The sequence below is a fragment of the Meriones unguiculatus genome, chromosome 14 (assembly GCF_030254825.1).
Source record: "Meriones unguiculatus strain TT.TT164.6M chromosome 14, Bangor_MerUng_6.1, whole genome shotgun sequence".
NCBI lineage: Eukaryota > Metazoa > Chordata > Mammalia > Rodentia > Muridae > Meriones > Meriones unguiculatus.
The window spans coordinates 69189165-69212631 of NC_083361.1; the positions used below are offsets into that span (position 1 = coordinate 69189165).

The following is a 23467-nucleotide window of genomic DNA, read 5'->3' on the forward strand; positions in this document are numbered from 1 at the left end:
TGAATTCTCTAAGACTACAGATATTGACATTGATCTGTAGTCTTGGAGGTATATCAGTATAGATATGCTCGCACAGTGTTTTTAATTTTCACTTCATTGTCTTTCTTTGTTAAGAAGGCTGGAGAGATGGCTCACCAGTTAAGGGCACTTGTTCTTGCAGAGGATCACTATAGTGGCCTACAACCTTCCATAATGGGATCCCATGTCCCCTACTTATAGAAGCACTAGGCTCACATATGGTGTATAGGCGAACATGAGAGCAAAACACTCATATACATTAAAAAATGTTATAAAGAGGTTTTAATAGAAGAGCAGCAGCAGCTGGGTGTGGTGGTGCACACCTTTAATTCTGGGAGGCAGAGGCAGGTCTACATATTGAGTTCCAGGATCCCCAGGGCTTTAGAGAGAGACCCTGAATCAATAATATTAATAGCAATAGCAACAATAATAAGTATAGAGGGAGGAAGGGAGGGGGGAGCAGAGAGAAAATAAATACGAATATGAGAATATGTACACAAACATTCAGTAAAGATCCTCAGAGACTCTGGGCAGTGGTTGCAGGAGACTCTAGGCACCATTTGTTCCTGATATTTGTGTATGTGAAATATGTGAGAGCCACCCAGAGAGTGAACATATGCCAGTGAGGGCAGAGGTGATGGGGAGACCAGAGGGGCATGGCTTGATTGGCTAGAAGGGCACCCTTTTTTCTTTTGGTCATAGGGTCATGGGACCAGCCAGAAATACCCCAACTATTAAGAGTTAAAAACCTTCCTGTCTTGTCCCTACATGTACGCTTCTCTTTTAGCCGCCTTTACCTTTCAGCAGGCTAGAGACTTGTTAGGGTGAAACTCAGGTATGGAACTTCCTGTTGTAGGAAGTGGGCCAGCTGCATGTGTGCATTAGTATGATAAATATTCAGTACAGATGATGTAGGACAGTTCAGAAAAGCCCTGGTGGTCATTGATTTTGTTCTTTGTTTCTCTTGTAGCTCTTGTCAGCATCCAGCCATGGGGGATATGAAAACCCCAGATTTTGATGACCTTCTGGCTGCCTTTGACATCCCAGATCCCACGAGTCTTGATGCCAAGGAGGCCATCCAGACTCCTAGTGAGGAGAATGAGAGTCCCCTGAAGTCTTCAGGCATGTGTATGGATGAGAATGTGTCCTTGTCTCACTCAGGATCAGCCCCAGATGTGCCGGCTGTGAGTGTCATTGTCAAGAACACCAGCCGCCAAGAGTCATTTGAAGCAGAGAAAGACCACATTGCTCCTAGTCTCCTACACAATGGATTTCGGGGCTCAGACCTGCCTCCAGACTCCCACCACTGTGGGAAGTTTGAGTCTGCTTTTATAAATGGAGACAGTACTAGGAGTTTCACGAGCAAGCTAGAGGCTTCCAAGTCGGAGCCATTACCTACCTTCAACCAGTTCAGCCCAATCTCTAGCCCAGAACCCGAGGACCCTGTCAAAGATAATGGGTTTGGGATAAAGGCCAAGCACTCTGAGAGTTATTTCCCACCACCTCCCGGGGCTGTGGGGGGCCCAGTCCTGGAAGCTCTGTCTAAGTTCCCAGTCCCAGAGCTACACATGTTTGATCACATTTGTAAGAAAGAACCCAAACCAGAACCCTTGCCTTTGGAGAGCCAGCCGGAGCAGGAGCAGGTTGGGCAGAAGGTGGTGGAGCCTCACAAAGGTCTGGATACCAGTCGGTTCTTTGGGGAAGCTTTAGAATTCAATAGTCACTCTAGCAACAGTATTGGAGAAATCAAGAAGCTGGCTCCAGAGCTTAGTGCTTGCTCCTCCGTCCCCCCTAGGCAGCGTCTGAAGCCAGCCCATTCCAAACTCTCCTCTTGTGTCGCAGCCTTGGTGGCCCTACAGGCCAAAAGGGTGGCCAGTGTTGCCAAGGAGGATCAGCCTGGTCACACAAAGGATTCCTCAGGGCCCACTAAAGAGGGTTCTAAAGGCAGCCCCAAAATGCCCAAGTCACCAAAGAGTCCCCGGAGCCCTCTGGAGGTCACTAGAAAAAGTATCAAGCCATCAGACAGTCCTCGGAGCATCTGCAGTGACAGTAGCAGCAAAGGGTCCCCTTCTGTGGCTGCCAGCTCCCCACCAGCAATTCCCAAAGTTAGAATCAAAACAATTAAGACATCATCAGGGGAAATCAAACGGACTGTCACAAGGATCCTTCCAGACCCTGATGACCCAAGTAAGTCCCCTGTTGAGTCACCTGTAGGGAGCACCATTGCTGAGGCCCCAAGTGAGATGGCAGGGGATGAGGGCACAGCCATGCCTACGGAAGAGCACTTTCCTGAGGCAGGCATAAATTCAGGGAGCCCCCAGGGTGACAGGAAAGGGGATGAGAGCATGATAAAGGCCAGTGACTCTTCATCTCCCTGCCGCATCTCTGGGCCCCGGGTCTCAAAAGGAGCTGCCCTGAACTCGCAGGCAACAAAGAAGCAACAGAGCACAGCACTTCAGACATCAACCCCAGCCCCTGCCAGTCTCTTGCCCAAAGCTGTGCACTTGGCCAACTTGAACCTGGTCCCCCACAGTGTTGCTGCATCTGTGACTGCCAAGTCCTCAGCACAGAGACGGAGCCAGCCTCAGGTCACACAAATGACAGTGCCCCTGGTCCACCAGGTGAAAAAGGCCGCCCCTCTGATTGTGGAGGTCTTCAACAAGGTCCTTCACAGCTCCAACCCTGTGCCCCTCTATGCGCCAAATCTCAGTCCACCTGCAGACAGCAGAATCCATGTGCCGGCCAGTGGGTACTGCTGCCTGGAGTGTGGAGACGCGTTTGCCTTAGAGAAGAGCCTGAGCCAGCACTACAGCCGGCGGAGTGTCCACATCGAGGTGCTGTGTACACTGTGCTCCAAGACACTGCTCTTCTTCAACAAGTGCAGCCTGCTTCGGCACGCCCGTGACCACAAGAGCAAGGGGCTTGTCATGCAGTGTTCTCAGCTGCTTGTGAAGCCCATCTCCGCAGACCAGATGTTTGTGGCGGCTCCTGTGAATTCCTCGGCACCAGCAACCCCAGCAGCTTCTTCCTCCCCTAAACCCAGCCCTCCTTCCAGCTATGCCAGCCCTGTAATTCCAGCCTTGCCGCTTTACCCAGACCCGGTGAGGCTCATCCGGTATGGAACCAAGTGTCCTGAGTGTCACAAGCAGATGCGAGACTATATGGTCCTGGCTGCACATTTCCAGAGGATAACAGAGGAAACCGAGGGGCTAGTAAGTACACCACCCCATTGTTGGGTGTTGAGCCACAGGCCCATACAGGCTTCATGACGGGCTGGAGAGAGCCGTTAGTGTGGGAGCAGTGGTAGAACAGTAGTCCTGGCAGGGGACTCCTGGCTTAATGGTCAGTGTCTCACCTGAATATATAGTTCTTGGTTTTTATTTGGAAAGAAACCCTAATCATACCTGTGGGGAAAGCCTGAAGATCCAGAAAATTTACCCACAGGTGGTGGTGTTTGCTTATAATTGCAGCACTTATAAGGCTAAGGCAGGAGGATCATGAGTTTGAGGCCAGTCTCGGTTATAACAAACAAAAACAAAACAGTGTCTTTATGGACATGCCCCATGTTCTATTTCCACTCAGAGTGGCAGTTAGTTTGGTCCCAATTTGGGCCTGTTAGGGCTTGGCTGGGTGGTCTCTCTGGCCTCCAGCAGATAGCAGCATGGTTTTGGCCTGTTTTCAGAGAGGCTGGGGAAAAGGGTAGGTGAATCACTGCCTTCGTCCCCTAGTCTGTTTTCTAAGAACATTCTGCCTCTTAGTAGACAGCTCTTGAGCAGAACCCCTCTGACAGGGCAGAGGCAAGGCTGAGGTAGGAAGGGCATGGGTAGGCACGAGGGCTCTCTGCAGAGGCGTTGTAGGTCTCTGTCTGTTGCCCATGTTCTCCCAACTCTAGAAAAGGAGTTAAGCTTTTCTGCTTGTCCTGATCCCTGGTTACAGTTGATGAGCTTTGTGGTTTGTTTCTAAAGGCACTAGGTGCTGTCCACTCTACTGTCCTGTTGCTGTTGCTGGCAGGCTCTGTCAAGAAGGCAGCCACGAGCTGTGCTAGTACATTTTAGTCCCAATACTTTGGAGCTGGAGGCAGGAGGGCTGTGTTGTAAGACTTCATCTCTAAAAACGAAAAGGTCTTCAGATTGGGCTGTGTGTGTGTGTGTGTGTGTGTGTGTGCATACATGCAGATTACAAAGAGCATAAGATTGCTTCTTATTTCTTTGAGACAGGGTCTTTTTGATTTGGAAGTTCACCATTTTGCTTAGGTTGGCTGGCCGTCAAGCTTCCAGGATCTGCCTATTTCTATTCCCCAACCCTGGGGTTACATTCATGCACAGCCATGGACAGTATTTTTACATGGGTGCTAGGGGGCCTGTCTAACTCAGGTCCTCAGGCTTTCACAGCAAGTGCTTTTACCCACCGAGCCATCTCTTGAGCCTGTAGGGTTCCTTTCATGACACAGCTTAATTCACCCCCTAACTATGCTTCCATTAGCCAGGCTGTTGGTTTGCTTTCTATATTATAATAAAGACTGTTAGCAGGGGTTAGGGAGATGGCTCATTTGTTGCTCTTGTAGAGGACCCAGGTTTGCTATGGTGCCCACATGGTGGCTCACAAACACCCTTAACCTCAATTTTAGGGACTCTGACACCCTCCTCTGACCTCTGGAGGCACCAGGAATGCACATGGTACACATACATACATGCACGCGTAGGCAGAACACTCACACAATAAAAATGAAATAAATAAATCTTTAAAACAAAGACCAGGCATGGTGACACATGCCTTTATTCCCAGCACATGGGAGGCAGAGGCAGGCAGAGCTCTAAGTTTGAGGCCAATCTTGTTTACCTGGCCTAGGACTCTTCCATGACCATCATTAACTAAGAAAATGCCTTACAGACTTGCCTACGGACAATCTGATGGCCACATTTGCCAAATTGAGGTTCTTCATCCCTGACAAGTCTAACTTGTGTCAGAATGACAGAACAGACAGAACACAGGGCTGCAGAGATCTGGGAGAACAGGTAGCTGCTTTCACGTTAGTCGAGCCCAGGTCTCCGTGCTGGCCCTGTACTGCTCAGGGGATGCTAGTAGGAGAGAGTCACAGCGTTTTCTAGGAGCTCATGGTGATAGCAAAGGCAGCAGTCTGCATCCAAACCTCTACTATGTGTGACAGACCTATTGAGATTAAAACAAGATTAAGACCCTAACTGACATCAGAGGGACTAATTTATAGGAACTGCAGGCAAAAGGGGCAGTGTTGTGTGGTTGTGTTGGTTCATTTGGGCCTGTAAGGAGCGGGTACCTGAAGGTGTTCTGGCTCTGGGGAGCACAAAGTTATGCTTGCATAGTGAGGAGCAGACATTGTTAGTGTGGTGGGCCACCAGTGCTGGGTAGAGGCAGGAAGTCGGGCTTCTGCATAGGACTTGATGTCTGAAGTGGCCGGGGACTGCCGCAGGGTTGCTGTCTTAGTCAGTTTCTATTGCTGTGAAGAGACATCATGACCACAGCAGCTCTTATAAAAGAAAGCACTTAATTGGGGCTGGCTTATAGTTTCCGAGAGTTAGTCCATTATCATCATGGTGGGAAGCATGGTAGAGGGTTTGGTGCTGGAAATGTAGCTGAGAGCTACATCTGGATCTGTAGGTAGCAGGAAGAGAGAGCCACCGGGACTGGCTTGGGCTTTTGAGAACCCCAAAGCCTGACCCCAGGGACACACTTCCTCTAATAAGGCCACCTCTACCCCAACAAGGCCACACCTCCTAATCCTTGTCAGTAACGCTGCTCCCTGATGGCCAAGCATTCAAATCTATGAGCCCATGAGGCAATTCTTGTTCAAACCACCACTGTCACTTCCTCTTCTCTGTTCCATTTTGCTTGTGATGAGTCAGGTGGAGTGTGGTCAGCACCTCTCCTAGAGGCTTCCGTGTTCTTGTTTGTCCTAGCAAACAAGAGTTGAGTTGGGCTAGGACTCTTATTTCTGAGTTTGGCCATTGAAGATTTTTGGCCATGGAGGTCTACTGCCTGGGTCTATGACATTTTCCACATTGCTTTTTACCCAAATTGTAAAGGCATGTGAGGTAGAAACTGGCATAGGATCAAGGCTGGCATCTCTCTCATACTACACCTTTCTTGTGTCACTCTGTCCTTGGAGCTACATAAAAGCACAACCCAGCCGTGATTGAAGAGGCTGCTCTGGAAGGCTGTTGGGCTCCTCTCAGCCTAGCGAGAATCCTTCATAGTATCCCCTTTTGCTAAATGTGGCTTCTATGGAGGAAGATCTGAAATCAGGAATTAGCCTTCATGGCCACAGGGCTTGGGTTCCCATGACAGTACCAGTATCAGGCCAAGGAGTGTTCAGATGAGATAGGGTGCAGCTCCCCACCAAAGCAGAAACAGCATGCTTAGATTTATATGTTCCTTCTGGAAGACTGTACCAGAGGCAATGCTGCCTCCTTCTGTAATGACTAAGGCTGGGGTCTGGGTGGGAGCTTTCATCCTTTCCTCTGCATTCTAAGCCATTTAATTAGGACAGGACCTCTCTACATAGCTCTGGCTGTCCTGGAACACATGTACACCAGGCTAACCTTGAACTCAGAAATCCACCTGCCTCCCAAGTGCTAGGATTAAAGGCATGGGCTATAAGAGTATATCTTCTTGTTCTTAAGCTTTTATTTAACTATGCTGTCATCACACCTAATAAAATTAATAACATTAATGTTACCTAATTCAAATCTCATTTGAGCTTTTCTAATTACATTAAAAAGTCTTAACAATGGACCTTTTATTTTTATTGTTTATCTATTTTGAAGCAATGTCCCATGTAGCTCTGGCTAGTCCCAGATTCACCTTGTAGTCAAGGCTGGCCTTGAATTCCTCATCTTCCTGCCTCTACCTCCCAAGTGCTAGGAACACCCACTATACCTAGCTTTTTAACAAACACCCGTGTTTCCCTAAGTAATCCAGGCTGGCCTCACACTTATGACCCTCCTGCCAAGTGCTAAGGTCACAGATGTGTGTCACCATATTTGGCTTATTTGTTTGCTAGCTTGCTTGTTTGATTTTGTTTGTTTGTGTTTATAGTGTAGAACCTTAAGCATGTAAGGCAAGCTCCCTACCTCTGAGTTATACCCCTGCTCTAAGTCTGAGCTCAGTCACATAAAATCACATATTATATTAGTCTACTTCCTCTTTTTTCTTGTTATTGTTTTGGTTTTGTTGAAACAGGGTATCACTCAGTATGTAACCAAGGCAGTTCTGGAATCTGTAGCAATGCTTCTACCGCTGCCTCCCCGTCCTGGGATTCTAGGCCTTATCTACTTGGCTGTTGTCAACTGTGATAGTGTGTTTCCCCACTCCACCCTACCTGTATCATTTGCTTTTTTTGGTGTTCTTTCCTAGACTTGCCAGGTATGCCAGATGCTGCTGCCAAACCAATGTAGTTTCTGCGCACACCAGCGGATTCATGCGCACAAGTCCCCCTACTGCTGCCCGGAGTGTGGCGTCCTCTGCCGCTCTGCTTACTTCCAGACTCACGTGAAGGAGAATTGTCTGCACTATGCCCGGAAAGTGGGCTACAGGTGGGTGCGGCCTGGCTCACTGTCCCGGTATTGCCCAATGGCAAGTCTATTTTCTAGGCTGGAACTTGTTTTATACTGAGATTTGTTTTTAAGAACCCAATGTGTTTGTGTGTGTGGGTAGTCATTGCTGGTGAGATGGCTCATTGTTACCCATTGATGAGCCTATTGACCTGAGTTTGATACATTTTACTCACATGCTAGGAGAGAAACAATTCCTGTGTCGCCTTTTGACCAAGGCGCGGAGCTGTAGTATATTCATGTACAGACACACACACACACAACCAGTCAACAAGCAAGCAAACAAATAAATGAGGTTAAATTTTTCTTCTTTCTTTCTTTTTTGTTTTTAAAGAATCCAGTAGGTTAATGGGGAGATGGCTTACAGTCACACAAGGGTGAGGAGCTAGGTTTAAATTCCCAGAACGTCTGTAAAATTTGTCATAGTGGCATGTGTTTATAATTCCAATGCTGTTATGGTGCAGTGGGTAGAGATAGGAGAAACCCTGGAAGCTTGCAGCAAGGTAGCTTGGTATAGACAACAGTGAACAACAAAGAGACCCTATCTCAATGTAGATTGACACTTGAGCTTGTTTTTCTCCATACTTTTACATGCCCACGTAGTGACACATGCACACCTTCACACGGACACATAAATGCCCCATACACACAGCCAAATAGGACAAGCATGTGGCTAGTGGGCATGAGCTACAGTTGAGTTGCTACAATGTTTGCCTAGCATGCTTGGATCTGACCCTTATACCGTATTTAAAAACAAAACAAAACAAAACTGGGCATGATAGCAGTACATAGCTGTTATCCCCGGAGAGGTAGAGGCGGGAAGGTAGAGACAGGAAGGTCAGCAGTTTAAGGCCAGCCTGGGCTACCTGAGACCCTGTTTCAGAAAATAAACAAAAGCAGTGTCGGCTGGTGTGTGGGCAGACATTTTTGTTTTAGAGAGGAAAGAAAAGGCAAGAGAGAAAAAAAAATGGGTTTTAAAAAAGTTAAAGGTGTGGTGGTGCACACCTTTAATCCCAGCACTCAGGGGAGAGGTAGTCAGATCTCTGAGTTCAAGGCCAGCCTGGTCTACAAAATGAGCTCCAGGACAGCCAGGGCTACATAGAAAAACCCTGTCTCAAAAAAAGAGGGCCCAGTGCCCGCCTCAGGCCCACACGCCTGCACGTAGGTGTGCACCACACACCACCTATCATATAAGAAAGAAGCCGTTAAAGCTCTCAAAACACAGAAATAAGAGAAGAGATCGCAGGGAATAGCCTCGAAGGGTCAGAGTGGGTTGTGTCATTTTGTCTTTAGTCACTTTGTACTCTAATTTCCTCCTCCATGTTTTTGTTTGCTTGGCTGTTTTTGCCTGTCTTATTCTGGCTGACCTAAAATGGCACTCCTCCCTCCTTTGCTTCCTGACTGTGTGCATGTGAACATACGTACACTCGCATGCAAAGACATGTGCAACCACATCTGGCATTTTCACTTTTTTAATTTTTATTTCTTTACGTAGCCCACGTTGGCCTAGTCCTCTGTGTTATGCAAGCTTCAATTTCACAACCACCTAGCCGTAGCCAGATCCTGGGGTTATAAGTGACAGTATCGTGCCCAGCTTGTCAGTGCCCATGGGAGGCACTTGATTGTAATCTCAAATCCCAGGGGTAGAGGCATGAAGATTAAGAGGAACTAAGGGCAGAAGTTGGAGGAATAGGGTAGCAGTTAAGAGCTCTGGCTGTTCTTTCAGGGGACCTGGGTTCAGTTCTCAGCACCGACATGGCAGCTAACAGTTCTCTCAAACTCTCGTCCCAGGAGATCTAATACTCTCTTCTAGCTTCCATAGTACTGGACACACATGATGCATAGTCATATACACAGACAAAACCTCCTTACACATATAAATAAAAATAAATAGCCAGGCATGGTGGCTCACACCTATAATCCCAGCACTTAGGGAGACAGAGGCAGGTGGATCTCTGAGTTCAAGGCCAGCCTGGTCTATAAGGCTAGTCCAGGACAGCCAAGGGTACACAGAGAAACCTTGTCTAGAAACAAACAAACAAACCAAAAAAAGTTCAAAGCTAGGCAGTGGTGGTGCATGCCTTTGATCCCAGAGGCAAGTGGACTTCTCTGTTCTGGTTAAGAGCACTAACTGCTCTTGAGCAGGAATTGAGTTCTGTTTTCTGTATTCACATCACAACTGCCTGTACCTTTTGCTACAGAAGTTCAAGGTCACCTCTCTCTCTCTCTCTCTCTCTCTCTCTCTCTCTCTCTCTGTATCCCACCCTTCTCTCTCTTTCTCTCTCTCACACACACAGTAGTTATAACTCAGAATGGAATGGTCAGGAGAGTTTCTGAAAGAAGATTGTCATAGTTACTGTTCTATTGCTGTGATGAAACACCATGACCAAGTTAACTTGCAGAAGAAGCATTTAATTGGGGGGTTGCTTACAGTTTCCGAGGGTGAGTCATCCTGGCAGGGAGTGTGGGGGCTGACAGACATAACACTGGAGCAGTAGCTCAGAGTTCACATCTGCTCTGCAAGTTCCAGCAGAGAGACTGGGCCTGGCTTGGACTTTGAAAACCTCAAAGGGCTGACACATACATCTAACAAGGCCATACCTACTCCCAACAAGGTCACACTACCTAATGCTTCCCAAACACTTGTACTAACTGGGGACCAAACATTCAAACGTGAGCCTGTGGTAGCCCTTCTCATCCATACCACCACAGGGATATTAGAAGGTTTTCAAGCCAAAGGGTAAGAGAGCGTATCTCTTATAAAGTATGCCTTTTTCACACAAGTGCTTATCACCCTGGCCATCCCTTTTGTGTTTGTGAGGGAGAGTGTATGCCAGTGTGCCTGTGGAGGCCAGAGAACAGCTTGTAGGAATCAGCTCTCTCCTCCTATGTGTGTGCTGGGGACGGAATCCTGGCCCTCTCCAAGAAATGGCTCAGCAGGTAAGCGCACATGCTGCTCTTAGAGGATCCGAGATTGGTTCCCGGCATCCACAATGGGCAGCCAACAGCCACCTAAAACTTTAGCTGCAGGAGATCTGACTCCCTCTTCTGGCGCTATAAACACTGAACTTAGATGCACAAACCCATACACAGACACATAAATACATAAATATAACCATAATTAAGAATAAAACCTGTGCTGGGTGGTGGTGGCATATACCATTAATCCTGCACTTGTGAGGCAGAGGCAGGCACATTTCTGTGAGCTCCAGGCCAGCTTGGTCTACAGATGGAGTTCCAGGACAGCCAGGGATACACAGAGAGAGACCCTGTCTGGGGATTGGGGTAGAGGGAGAAGAAAAGGGAAAAATCATTTTTTTAAAATAATAAACAAACATTCCCAGAACCTTTTAAACTTTGACTTAAGTTTATTCTAAGATCAAATCCAATCTAATAGCAATTCATTCAATACTAAAATATTTAGGGGGAATGTGTTTTTTTTTCTTTCATCTTAGTTTTTTGTTGTTGTTTTGAGACAGGGTCTCATTATATGGTTCTGGCTGTCCTGGAACTTGCTATGTAGACCAGGCTGGCCTTGAACTCTCAGAGATCTGCCTGCCTCTGCTACCTCCCAAGTGCTGAGACTAAAGGTGTGTGCAACCACACTCAGCACTGCTTTTTTAAATCTTTTCTCCCCTAAATTCTAGGGATTTAACCCAAGGCCTCGACTGCTAGTCAGGTGTTCTACCACAGGGATGCCTCAGTCTGTTTTTGAATCATCAGTTCTAGAAATTCCCAACTGCACAGATTGGTTCACAGCCTCAAGCTTACACTCTTCTTACTTTAGGTCTCTGAGTGCTAAGATCCTGGGCATGCGCCTGGTAAATTTATTTTGTTGTTATTTTGGTTTTTTATTTTGTTTCATTTTTTAGACAAGGTTTCTCTGTGGCTGTTCTTGACTCACTTGGTAGACCAGGCTGGCCTCAAACTCAAGGATGCACCTGCCTCTACCTCCCAGAGTGCTGGGAAAACTTTTTGGTTTTAATTAATACTTATTTTGCTTTCTTTAAGAAATAAAAGAAAGCCAGGCAGTAGTGGTATGTGCCTTTAATCCCAGCACTTGGGAGGCAGGCGGATCTCTGAGTTCCAGGACAACTTGATCTAGAGAATGAGTTCCAGAACAGCCAAGGCTACACGGAGAAACCCTGTTTCGAAAAACCCAAAAACAAACAAATAAATAAGTGAAAGAAAAAGAATTGAAAGAAAAAATGTGTTAAAAGCAATTATGTCATCAAAACTTTTTATGCAGAATGCTGTATAAAACATAGTGTTCTGAGAAGAGTAACAGTAAATGCTCAAGGCTTAGGGACATGCCAATAAAGGTTTAAGTTCCTCAACTATTACCTGTTTACAAAAAGATACACTGTTATTAATATTTACATATGTGTGTCTAGGTGTGTGCAGATGCCAGAAAAAGGCACCAAAGCCCTTGGGGCTGGAGTTGTCGGTGGTTGGGAGTTTCCTTGGGTGCTAATGTGAGTGCTAGGAACTGAGCTTGAGACCTCTGGAAAAGCAGCACGGGCTCTTAACCAGAGCCGTCCCTCAAGCCCACTTTATCATTCATTCATTCATTCATTCATTCATTCATTTTGTGAAGTTTGGTTGGTTGGTTGGTTTTTCAGACAGGGTCTCTCTGTAATCTTGGCTATCCTAGAACTCACTCTGTAGATCAGGCTAGCTTCAGACTCAGAGATCCGCCTGCCTCTGCCTCAAGAGTGCTGGGATTAAAGGTGTATGCCACTATGCTCAGCAGTTTTTGTTTGTTTTGAAATAGGATTTCTGTATGTAGCTCCAATGGAACTATAACTCACCTTGTAACCCAAGCTGGCTTCAAATCCATGGCAATCTGCCTGCCCTGGGCCTCCTATGTGCCGGTGTTGCAGGGGTCAGCCGCACACCTGCTGCTTCCATTCTTTTGAATGAACACACAGGGGTAAATAGGAATGCCAAATCCTAACTCTGGTTAACTCTCTGAAGCACTGACAGACTGTTATTCAAAGCAGCTGTACTGTTTAAATTCCCACATAGTGTGAGGTTTTCATCTTGTTATTTTTGCCAACATTTGTTACTAAGTTCCTTGTTATATACATGATTTGCAGATATTTTTCCCCATTCTCTTGTCCTAATGCTATTTAATAATTTCCAAAAATATAACTGTGCTTCATTTTACTGAGTACTACTACAGAGTTTTAGAATATTAGTTTATATTTTTTATTCTTTCTGGTTTTTTTAAGAAGAATGCTAATAAGCTTGTACATTGTATGTATATATTACATAATTTATATGAATTTTATGTAAATTGTACATATATATTACGTGTTTTAGGAAATTAAGATTTTGATGTATTTTATTCTTTTAATAATTTCATATATATATGTATGTATTTTAATTTCCCCTTTTATCCTATTTCTCCTTTATCTTTTCTGGTTTGTTGAGACGGAGTCTCTCGGGCTGGAGAGATGGCTCAGCCATTAAAGGCTAGGCTCACAACCATAAATATAAAAGACAGGGTTTCTCTGTGTAGTCCCGGCTGTCCTGGAACTCACTCTGTAGACCAAGGTGGCTCTACAGTCAGAGATCTGCCTGCCTCTGCCTCCAAAGGTGTGCACCGCCACTGCCCAGCCTTTTCTCCTATATCTATCAGCTTATGTGCCCTTTTCTTACCAGTCTCTTTTCCAGAAATCACATGACTTGGTTTCAGTCTGTGACCTATTTAGTTTAACCAGGGTCATCTGTGTGAGCATGGGATTGGAACTATCCATTGGTTCTGGTGAAGTCACCAGTATCCAGCTGGAGGCAATGGCTTCCCCTCTTCCTGAGTTTCTGAGTAACAAGTAGTTCAGTAGTGAGTGCTGTGTCCCCCACCCCTTTCCTCCCGCCACACCTTAGAGGAGCAGACCCAACTACCAGTGCCTGATGCTGTGAGTTCCTGGTGGCAGTGGCTGTCTTGCTCAGAAGGTAACATTCCACAGCCCCTTTCCCTATTTTTCAACTCTGGGATTCTCTCTTTTAAAATGTAGTTTTTTAGATTAATTCTATTTTTTAAGGGTGTTTGTCTGCATGTATGTCTATGAACCATGTGCATGCTTGCTATGCACAGAGACCAGAAGAGGGTGTCAGATCCCCTGGAACTAGAGTTTATAGATGGTTGTCAGTTACCATTTGGTGCTAGGAATCAGACACTGTCTTCTGAAAGAGCGCTTAAGTGTAGAGCCATCTCTCTAGCTGTCTAATATTCTTTCTGCCTTCTCTTCCTCAAATGTTTTAGAATTTTAAAACTTCATCTGTCTTTTTAAAAATAATTTGAAATGTGGTCAATGATATTATAAGAAAGCAAGATTACACTATTTAAAGAGTATATTGTTTTCTTATTGCTGATAATAGATAAAGTTAAATATTATATACTGATTTCTTCCAAAACCTTTACATGATGCACAACACATGATTATAAAACTGTTTTTCTTTTTTTGAAATGTGGTTATATGATGAAAGAGCTTTTGTGTGCCAGTTGATTTTACTGTGTGTTTGGCGTGCTATGGTATGTGTGTGTGGAGGCCTGTGGACAACATTTTGGAGTTGGTAGTTTCCTGCCATTTGGGTTCTGAGAACTGAACTCAGGTCATCAAGTTTGGCAGCAAAAACCATCTTGCTGGCCTGGAGCTAAATTTGTAATGTAATTTCATTAACTTAAAATTTAACAGCCAGGAGAGGGAGAGGTAGGGCTACATGGAGAAAGGAAACCCTGTCTCGGAGGGGGGGGGAGGGGCAAATAAATAAATACATAGATTTTAACAGCCATGTTGCATTGCAGCTACAGTGCTGCCGCCTTCCTCTTCCTCCCCTTCCTTCTTCCTTTTCCCCTTCCCCTCCTTCCTTTGTTTTTTAGATAAGGTTTCTCTGTGTAGCCTTGGCTGTCCTGGACTCACTTTGTAGAGCAGGCTGGCTTTGCACTCGCCTGCCTCTGCTTTCCTGAGTGCTGGGCTCACAGGCGTGAGCCACCATGCCTGGCTCCCCTTATAGTCCTGCAGTTGCCCCCCTTTCAGTTGAGAGCATTTGTGTCAGTTTTCAACCATTTTCCTTCCTCTCTTCCTGTCAGCTTCTCTCCCAAGGCTCTCAAAATTTTGGTTGGAAGATTAGCCAGTTTGGGGATGGTGGAGGATTCTCCTTGCTTCTCTCCTAGGCATGACCTTGGGCTCAAGGAGTCTTGTGCATTCACTTTGTGCAGATAGTAGCAAGAATGATATTAGGATGTATGTGCAGAGGCTGTAGCCTATGGGCTGGAATGAAGAAGAAGAGCCCAAGATGGCTCACTTCTTGCCTTCTATCCCTCTTCCAGCATCAGCCCTGGGTCTAACACTCCCTCACTTTCGTTGTCCAGGTGCATCCATTGTGGTGTCATCCACCTGACTTTGGCCTTGCTGAAAAGCCACATCCAGGAGCGACACTGCCAGGTTTTCCACAAATGTGCATTCTGTCCCATGGCCTTCAAGACTGCCAGTAGTACGATGGACCACAGTACCACCCAGCACCCTACCCAGCCCCACAGACCCTCCCAGTGAGTGCAGCAGCAGGGTCAGCAGGTCCTCCGGGGCACAGAGGGTGGCCTGGACGCCGTAAGGGTAGCATAAGGACGGGCTGGGGAGCTGAGGCTGTGGAGAGATGTGTTCAGTGTCCTGATGATATCAAGGCAGGAAAAGATGCGCACTGGCTCAGGCTAGTGTCTCCCCAAACCTCTCACCCTGCTGCAGAGACAGCAGAGACAGGGGAGAGGGGCTGTTTGAGTCTGCTGGCAGAGCCCTGGTTGCCTTACTCCTCCGGGGCTTGTTTTGTCAGGCTAATTTATAAGTGCTCCTGTGAAATGGTCTTCAATAAGAAGAGGCATATCCAACAGCATTTTTACCAGAATGTCAGCAAGACACAAGCGGCTGTCTTCAAGTGCCCCGAGTGCCCACTCCTGTTTCTACAGAAGCCAGAATTAATGCAGCACGTCAAGGTGAGGAAGCTTGGGAGAGAAGCTTGGGAAGAAGTGTGATGTCAGAGATGTGTCTTCCCCTTGCCCAGTCAGTAATCTCTCTCCCCACCCCAGAGTACCCACGGTGTTCCCCGGAACGTGGATGAGCTGTCAAGCCTCCAGTCTTCAGCGGACACGGCTTCTAGCCGCCCTGCTTCTCGTGCTGCCACTGAGCCCCCAGCCACAAGTGGAGCTGCTAGAGGCAGCTCGCTGACTGCTGGCCGCTGGGGCCGGCCAGAAGCCCACCGCAGAACTGAAGCAAGGCCACGGATGAGGAGCACTGGTTGGACCTGCCAAGAGTGCCAGGAGTGGGTTCCTGATAGAGAGAGCTATGTGTCCCACATGAAAAAGAGCCATGGTCGGGTAAGTGTGGCCACATGCCACAGTGCAGCACTGGAGCTCTTGGGCTTCTGTCCTGTGAGGCTAGGATCCTCTCATGTGGCTAACTCTACAGGCCTCTGGTGTTTGGGGCAGGGTGGGTATGATAGACCATAAGGTTTAAGGCTATCCCCCTTTCTGGTCATACCATCTAAAAAGAAAGATGCACCCAGAACTTAAGATTCTGATGCTTTGGGATTGTCTCCTCTTCCCTTAGACACTGAAGCGGTACCCATGCCGGCAGTGTGAACAGTCCTTCCACACTCCCAGCAGCCTGCGCAAACACATACGCAACAACCACGACACAGTAAAAAAGGTCTACACTTGTGGGTGAGTCTGGAAGGGAAGGGAAAATGCCTGAGACTCAAAAGAATTTGCCTGTGGCATCAGGGGCTCTGCTGTGCTGAGAGCAGGGGCCTAAAGCAAGAGAGTGATGAGTTTCTAGCAGGAAAACACCAGCTAAGTGAGGAATCAGGCAAGTCAGGAGCCAGCTTACAGGGCCTGGCAGCTCTTGATAATTTCCTCTCAATCTCCAGCCCTGGCTTTTCTCAGTGGGGCCTAATGTTTGAGAGTAGAGATGGTGTTATGACGGATGACAGTGTTCAGCCTTTCTTACTGACCGCTGGCCCAGTCTTGGGCCCTCTGGCTGGTGTTGGGATGAGGGCTTAGTGTCAAGTGTATAAGTAGCCTGACCTGCTGCTGTCTGCTCCCTTAGCCGTCCTGCTGGTTTGATTAGCAAGTCTACCTGCTCAAATAGCTTTCTGTCCTGGTACTCTTAAGGAACAATGGAGGAACCTGGGGTTTGAACCACCTCCTCAACCGTGCTCTTGCAGGTACTGCACTGAGGATAGCCCCAGCTTTCCTCGACCCTCTCTGCTAGAGAGCCACATCAGCCTTATGCACGGTATCAGAAACCCTGATTTGAGCCAGACGTCCAAAGTCATACAGCCAGGTGGACATTCCCCTCAGGTGAGTGTGGGATCACTGCCTTGAACTGGCAGCCCAGAGAGGCCTGGGACTGGAAAGGCGTTAGAGGGGCTTCAGGGATCCATCAGAAGTTGTGACCACCAAGCAAGCTGAGTAACCTACATGTAGTCACTCTGTTTTTGTATGTCTCATGAGGGCACTGGACACATGTAGGAGACAGGAGCAAAGATCCATGGGAAAGCCCATCAGTCATTTGTTGCTGTAACCTTACTTCTGCTTGCTTGAAATCCTGTGAGGCAGGCAGGCAGGCAGGCAGAGCTAGCTTGTCAGCAAAAGATCATTACTTCCCTGTTGCACTAGCTGGGGAGGGATCGGGTCTAGAACCCCCTCTCCTGGCCCCTTGCTTTCTTCCCTCATTGCTGTCACATGCTCCTGTCCCATTTCTGGTGAGTTTCTAGACCATCCTAATTGCCCCTCTGCTGCCGATTCTTCCCACACCATGGCATAGGGCCAAATGCTCTGAGGAGGACTCGGGTAGGTCTGAGAGCTGCCTGAAGTCATGAGCTGCCTAGAAATATTTTTGGTTATTCAGGGAATGGTGCTAGTTGGCAGAAACCTTTGCACACAAAGTAGGTAGCGTGTCAGTTTCTTTCTTTGTGTTTTTTGGTCACCACAAGTACATGAGAACTATATAGTCTCCCTTCCCTTAAATGCATGAGCATGCCCTTTGACACTGCTGTTCTGCTTCTAGGACTTTGGGTAGAGAGCTTTGCACCTTAGGCATAAAGCAGTGTGTTTGGTGATGTCTCCCGCAGTGACAAAGGTGGAACTGGACTGTCTGTGGAGGAAGCTGTCTGCCTGTAATGGGTTAGCGTGCAGTCACTAGAAGAGTGAAGCTTTTGCTTGCTCACATGGAGGTAGTCTCCAGCATATGTTATTAAGTGTAAGTGCAGGCTGAGAGAAGTGAGCATAAGCCATGGCAGGCAGTTATCCCACAGTCTTTAAAAACATGCATAAGGTGTTTCCTGGAGGAGCTGTGAGACCCAGCCTTCCCAGTTTTCTCTCTGTTGCTGTGATCAAGACCAAGAACAGTTTGGAGAGGAAGGACTTTATTGTAGCTTACACTTTTTGTTACTGTGGGCGGAGACCCAAATTTGATTCTCAGCATGCACATGGTGGTTCACAACTGCCTATAAATGCAGTTAAAGAGAATCCACTCCCCTCTTCTGACCTCCTCAGGCAGCAGGCGTGCACATGGTACATATACACACATGTGCAGGCAAAATACTCACACGTGAGAGAAAAGTAATAAATCTAATAAAAATTTAGAAAACAACTTGGGCCATCCCTGGAACCCACAGTAGAGGGAGAAAATGACTCCCAAAAGTTGTCTTCTGACCTCCACATGAATTCCATGGCACAGGTGTGCTCTCCCTCATGAGCAGAAGGTACATCTGGGCTGGCCTCATCTCTGCTCACACTGTTTTCTCTTTCAGGTGAACCATCTGAAAAGAGCAGTCAGCAGAGTAGCAGACGCTCCAGGCACTAGCAATGGCGCAACTGTTCCCTCTACCAAAAGGCACAGGTCCGTATTTCAGTGTGCAAAGTGCAGCTTTGCCACAGACTCAGAGCTCGAATTCCAGAGCCACATACCTCAGCACCAGGTGGACAGCTCCACAGCCCAGTGTCTCCTCTGTGGCCTGTGCTACACGTCTGCTAGTTCCCTCAACCGCCACCTGTTCATAGTCCACAAAGTGAGAGATCAGGAGGAGGAAGAGGAGGAAGAAGAGATTGTGGAAGTGAAGGTGGAAGCCACAGACCCAGAGGCATGCTCTGCAGAGGAGGTGGCCATGGAGACTAGAGAGAATGGACTGGAAGAATGTGCCAGTGACCCTTTGGTGGCTGACCTAAAGCCAAGGAGGTCGCTAGGCCTGACTCTGGACGAATACAGTGCCCAAGCCCCTCAGAATCAACCACAGGCCTCTCAGGACCAGAACAGCCATGCACTATCTCCTCAGGTGTGACCAGAGGCCTTGTAGCCATCCGTCAGGCTGTGGTGCCCTCCACCTGCTGTGCAGACTGTGGGAAATAAAAAGCTCTGCCCCAGTGTTTGTGTGGCCACTGTGCTCTGGAACAGTGTCTGTTCTGAGCTGTAGGTTCTGGCTGTCTCCCAGCCCCAGAAAATGTGGGGTCACCCAGAATCCCTCATAGCTCTGAATTTGTTTCTGTTATTTATGGCTTAATGCTGCTTCTTGGTACTCCAATTCTCATTCACGTCTCTCCATCCCCAGGCTACTTAGGTAGTGCAACCTCAGTGCTGTCAACTCAGCTTGCAACCTCTCAGTAGCTGTGCTCTGGGCTCCCTACCTGCTGTGTTCAGTTGGAGACACCTCAGAGTTCTATTTCCCTGCACACACCAGCTCTCCTTCCTGCCTTCAGAGCCCACAAAGGAGGGGAATGAAGGGTGCTGGCCGTTCCTCTGGGAACTCAAGCCCAGCCTGGCTTGGTGAGGTCCCTTGCTCGGCCTTTCCTTCCTGTCTTTTTTTGATTCTTTTCCCCAGAAACATCCTGAGGACTTCTCCTATCACACTGATCATGTCTCTGTGGGTGGGAGAAATGGCAGTACACTCCTGTGTGGAACTGAGGAGAACATGAAGTATGGCTAAGGCAGGCAGGTGCCAAGAGCCAGACCCTCTGTGGGGTCTGTGCCGGGTCTTCCTTCTGCTGCTGTCCCGCAACCCCTGACAGGCAGGGCGTGGGCACACAGACATTGGGATGTTTGTATTCTTGCTCCTGTGCCATTAGGGAGGCTGCTGCCTCAGGTAGGCCGGCCCTCCTCCTCTCAGCTACATTCTTGTTGCTCAGACTATATTTCAATAAAAAAAAAAAAAATCTTATCATGCAGGTAGGCTCTTGTAATTCTCTTCGGGTGAGCTAGCCCTTCCCTGCTCCACCTGAGGTTCTTCCCAGACAGCCCCGACTGCCTCATCTGAAGGAAAAGTGTTTCCTGGAAGCTCTAAATTCTGGAGCTCTGTTAGGAAAACCGGGGGTCTTGGTTCCCTGGAGATCTCTCTGGAGCAAGGGAGCAGGGCTGTGAATAGTGGTCGAGAGCTGCCTCAAGGCCTCTGGTCTAGTTGCATTGACCTTAAGGCCTCTTGATATTCTCTGGGTATCTTTCTGTCAGAGGGTTTTCAACCCAAGAGATTCTTGGTGAGGGCTGTAGAGAAGGAACTCTGTGACGTTCATATAGCATTCAGAGACAATTGCCACTGCCACAGCAAACTCAGACTTGATAGAGTTGAGATTAGATGAGAGGTGGGGCCTGCCTGAGCACAAGGAACAGGTTGTGGGAAGGTGTTCTCTGACCCAACTGGCCTGGGTTAGGCCCACCAGGATCCTGTGCAGCACAGGGAAGGGGTACTGGCTGAGTTCTTAGACTTGATCTTTCAAGGGAGGCATGACACTAATTAGGAATCCAATTGGATAAATATGCATAACCTTTTCACAATCGAGGACTTTCTCCCTTTTCTATCAAATGCCAAATTTTTAGTGAAAGGCTAATGGAAACAGTTAGTGCTTGCCTCAGATTCAGAGACGCTCTGCTGTCCATACCATTTTAATGAGCATTCTTCCTGGCAAGGCCTCCACCTTCCTGCTTCCCCAGCTGCCAGTTGAGAGAAGCCAGCCCTGTTGAGCAGGCCCGGAGCTAACCACTGTCCCTTTCCCAATTCCATCACCTACTCTGGTTTCTCTTGAGATCCTATCAATCTTTCACCTCATGCTAATCCCCATTGCAGGGAGCCTCTGCACACCCCCTTCCCCCATCATTCATGAGAGCAGGTTCTTAAGGAGGTAGCTAGAGGGCTTTGAGCTGTGTGGCTGCACTTCCTCCCACTCAGAAACCATGGGAGCTGGAACACAGAAAGTGGAGAAACTGTGGAGCGACTGTCCTCGTGCCAGATCCAGCCGCTTGGAGTGCTGAGCCATGGCTTGAGCTCTTGCTGCTCTTAAACAGTTCCTGGCACGCCTCGTCCTCACAGGCTCTTCCCCCTCAGAGCAGAACTAGGAATCCCCATCCGGCTCCTTCAAGACTTGGATGAGATCATGAGTGTGCAAGCACTCCCTAGTTTCCAGAATAGCCTGTGGATATGGGGGTTCTGTGCTTCTGGACCTGGGGGCTGGCACATCTCTCATCTGCTGCTCACCATGTGGGTTATCAGTTAAGGCTTGGCCTATCCATTATTCAGTGATGATGAAGTTAGCATTTCCAGTCCTCATCATGCCCAGTGTCTTGTTTAACTCTTACCAGAGACTTTAATTCTCCCAAGGCTCTCAGTTCTCCTTCTATTTGACAGAGAAGAAAATGGCCTCAGGTTAAATGACAGATACGGTGGGCCACCTATGCTGATGGTGCTGAGTCAAACCTGTCAGCCCCTGTGCTGCCTTAGTGACAGGGCTGCTCTAGCTGCTGCCAGCCCGTCAGTGGTGTGGAGCCATCCAGAGCCCACCCTTCTGCTCTCCAGTTTGAGCTGTGTGGCTGCACTTCTTCCCACTCAGAAATCACGGGAGCTGGAACACAGGAGGTGGAGAAGCTAAGGGTGGAGCGCTGTCCTCATGCCAGATCCAGCATCTTGGAGTGGGAAACCAGGAACTGCTATGGGAAGCCTGAGCCACGGCCTGAGTTCCTGCTGCCCTTAACCAGTCCCGAGCACCCCTAGCGTCAGATTCTCCATGGAGTCCACCAGTGCCTTGTCACCCCAAGGAGGGCCCTGCGTTTGCATATGCAGTGTCCCTGATGTGCGTGTTCACTGGGGTTTACTTTGCCATCTGAAACCCATCATTTCTGGAGCACTGTCTGGAAGAGGTTACCTAACTCTCCTGGGGAACGCACAGTCCCTCAGTCAGTATCTCCTGATCTCATCGTGTTCTTTAATGCACTATTGTTTATCATCTGAGGATGCTCGCCGTGACAGGTATTTATTTCCCTGCTGCAGCGAATGCTCTCCTGATCAAGTTAGAAATTACCATCCGAGCACACTGAGGCTTGACAAATGACTCGTATTTATTCTTTAACTGCTTTGTCTTTGTAAAATGATATGCCGAATTGCCATGGATTAATTGTTGTAAAAAAAAAATTGCCTCTTATATAAAACAGTCTGGGTTTTAAAAACTTGATGGTTGTGTTATGGCCCCTAGAATTCTACATTTTGCCTTGCCCCAGGCTGAGGAACTTCTGTCCTGTTCACCATTGTACATTTAGCACCAGGTAATTAAAAAAAATTTTTTTTTGGTTTGGAAAAAAAGATACATACACATTCAAAACCACAAGGCATTTGACAATACAAATGAATACACAATAAAAAGTAAACTTCCTGATGGAGGTTAGCCTCCAGTGCCCTCACCAGAGTTCCTCATTGTTATCTCTATCTTGTGTATCTTTTCAGAGCAATTCTATGCATTTATGAGTTTATTAATATGTATATTTATATATCTATTTTTAATACAAACAGTAGCATTCTATACGTCATGTTCTGAAGCTTGCTTTTTTCACTTACATAGTGTTACAGAGGTTGCTCAAAACTTAGGCCTTGGGCCAGTATAAGTCTTTAAAAGCTTCAAGACAATTTTTTTCCATCTAGTGGTGGTTTAAAAAGTGTGTGGATGAGTGGATGAATGTGTACACGAGTGAATAAACCGGCTCAATTAGTAGCACATCCATCCACAGAGTTCTCGGGCTGACCTAAACAAGGAGGACCTTCTGGGCCCTAGAATATGTCCTTTATCTTCTCCAAGATTGCCGCTCACCTTCATCAACACACACAGCAGCTTAGGCAGTGAGGACAGGACGCCTGGGGCCATGACTCCTAAATACATAACCTTTATTCAGGTCTCCGTTTAAAATGCCTTTTTATTGGAAAGGGATGAACCACTAACATGGCGAATGTAAAATGTGTTTAGAACCCCCCTTTTAGCAAGTGGTTAGCGCTTTTGCATCACCTTCCAGTCCTTTGGTGCATTCATAGCTGAATTTATGGTAAATTATAATTATGATCGTAGCCATTAATGTCCTAAAGTATTGGGCATACTAGACAAGTGCTCTACCACTGAACCACCTCTCAGGCTTCTTTTGTTTTATTGAGACAGTCTTGCTTTGTAGCACAGGTTAGCCCTGAATCCTGCTTCGGCTTCCTGGATAATAAGCTTATAGGCATGCAGCATCACACAGGCTTCCTAGCTTTTCTTGGGTACCGTCAGGAGCAGTGTAAGAGGATGGAGGAAGCCAGTAATTAAAAATGCTACTTCTTGATCCCTGTTTGACAGTCATTTGGCCTCAGGTTCTCTCTCATCTGCCGTGTGTGTGTGTGTATGTGTGTGTGTGTGTGTGTAAGCATTCTACCACCGAGCCATATTTCCCGTATATTTATGTCAGGTTTTTGCATTTACATACTGGGCTTTTTTCTGTTGCTTTTGCCTTTTGTTGAGCCTTTCCAAATTGAGCTTTCTGTCTATTGATGATTCTCAGGCATCTTCAGATCCTGTCATC

At 47.3% G+C, this 23467-nt stretch overlaps 1 protein-coding gene across 1 annotated transcript in view; it reads left to right on the plus strand.

The window, feature by feature from the left end:
- The window catches only part of Znf592 (zinc finger protein 592), a 56200-nt gene extending 33755 nt beyond the window's left edge, over positions 1-22445 (plus strand). The window contains exons 3-10 of the mRNA XM_060367438.1: positions 989-3230; positions 7411-7589; positions 14986-15162; positions 15441-15600; positions 15694-15981; positions 16214-16326; positions 16830-16965; positions 18420-22445. Of these exons, the coding sequence (XP_060223421.1) occupies positions 1008-3230; positions 7411-7589; positions 14986-15162; positions 15441-15600; positions 15694-15981; positions 16214-16326; positions 16830-16965; positions 18420-18947 (3804 nt within the window). The 5' untranslated portion in view covers positions 989-1007 and the 3' untranslated portion in view covers positions 18948-22445. The remainder of the gene's footprint in view (positions 1-988; positions 3231-7410; positions 7590-14985; positions 15163-15440; positions 15601-15693; positions 15982-16213; positions 16327-16829; positions 16966-18419) is intronic.
- Positions 22446-23467: the final 1022 nt, after the last annotated feature.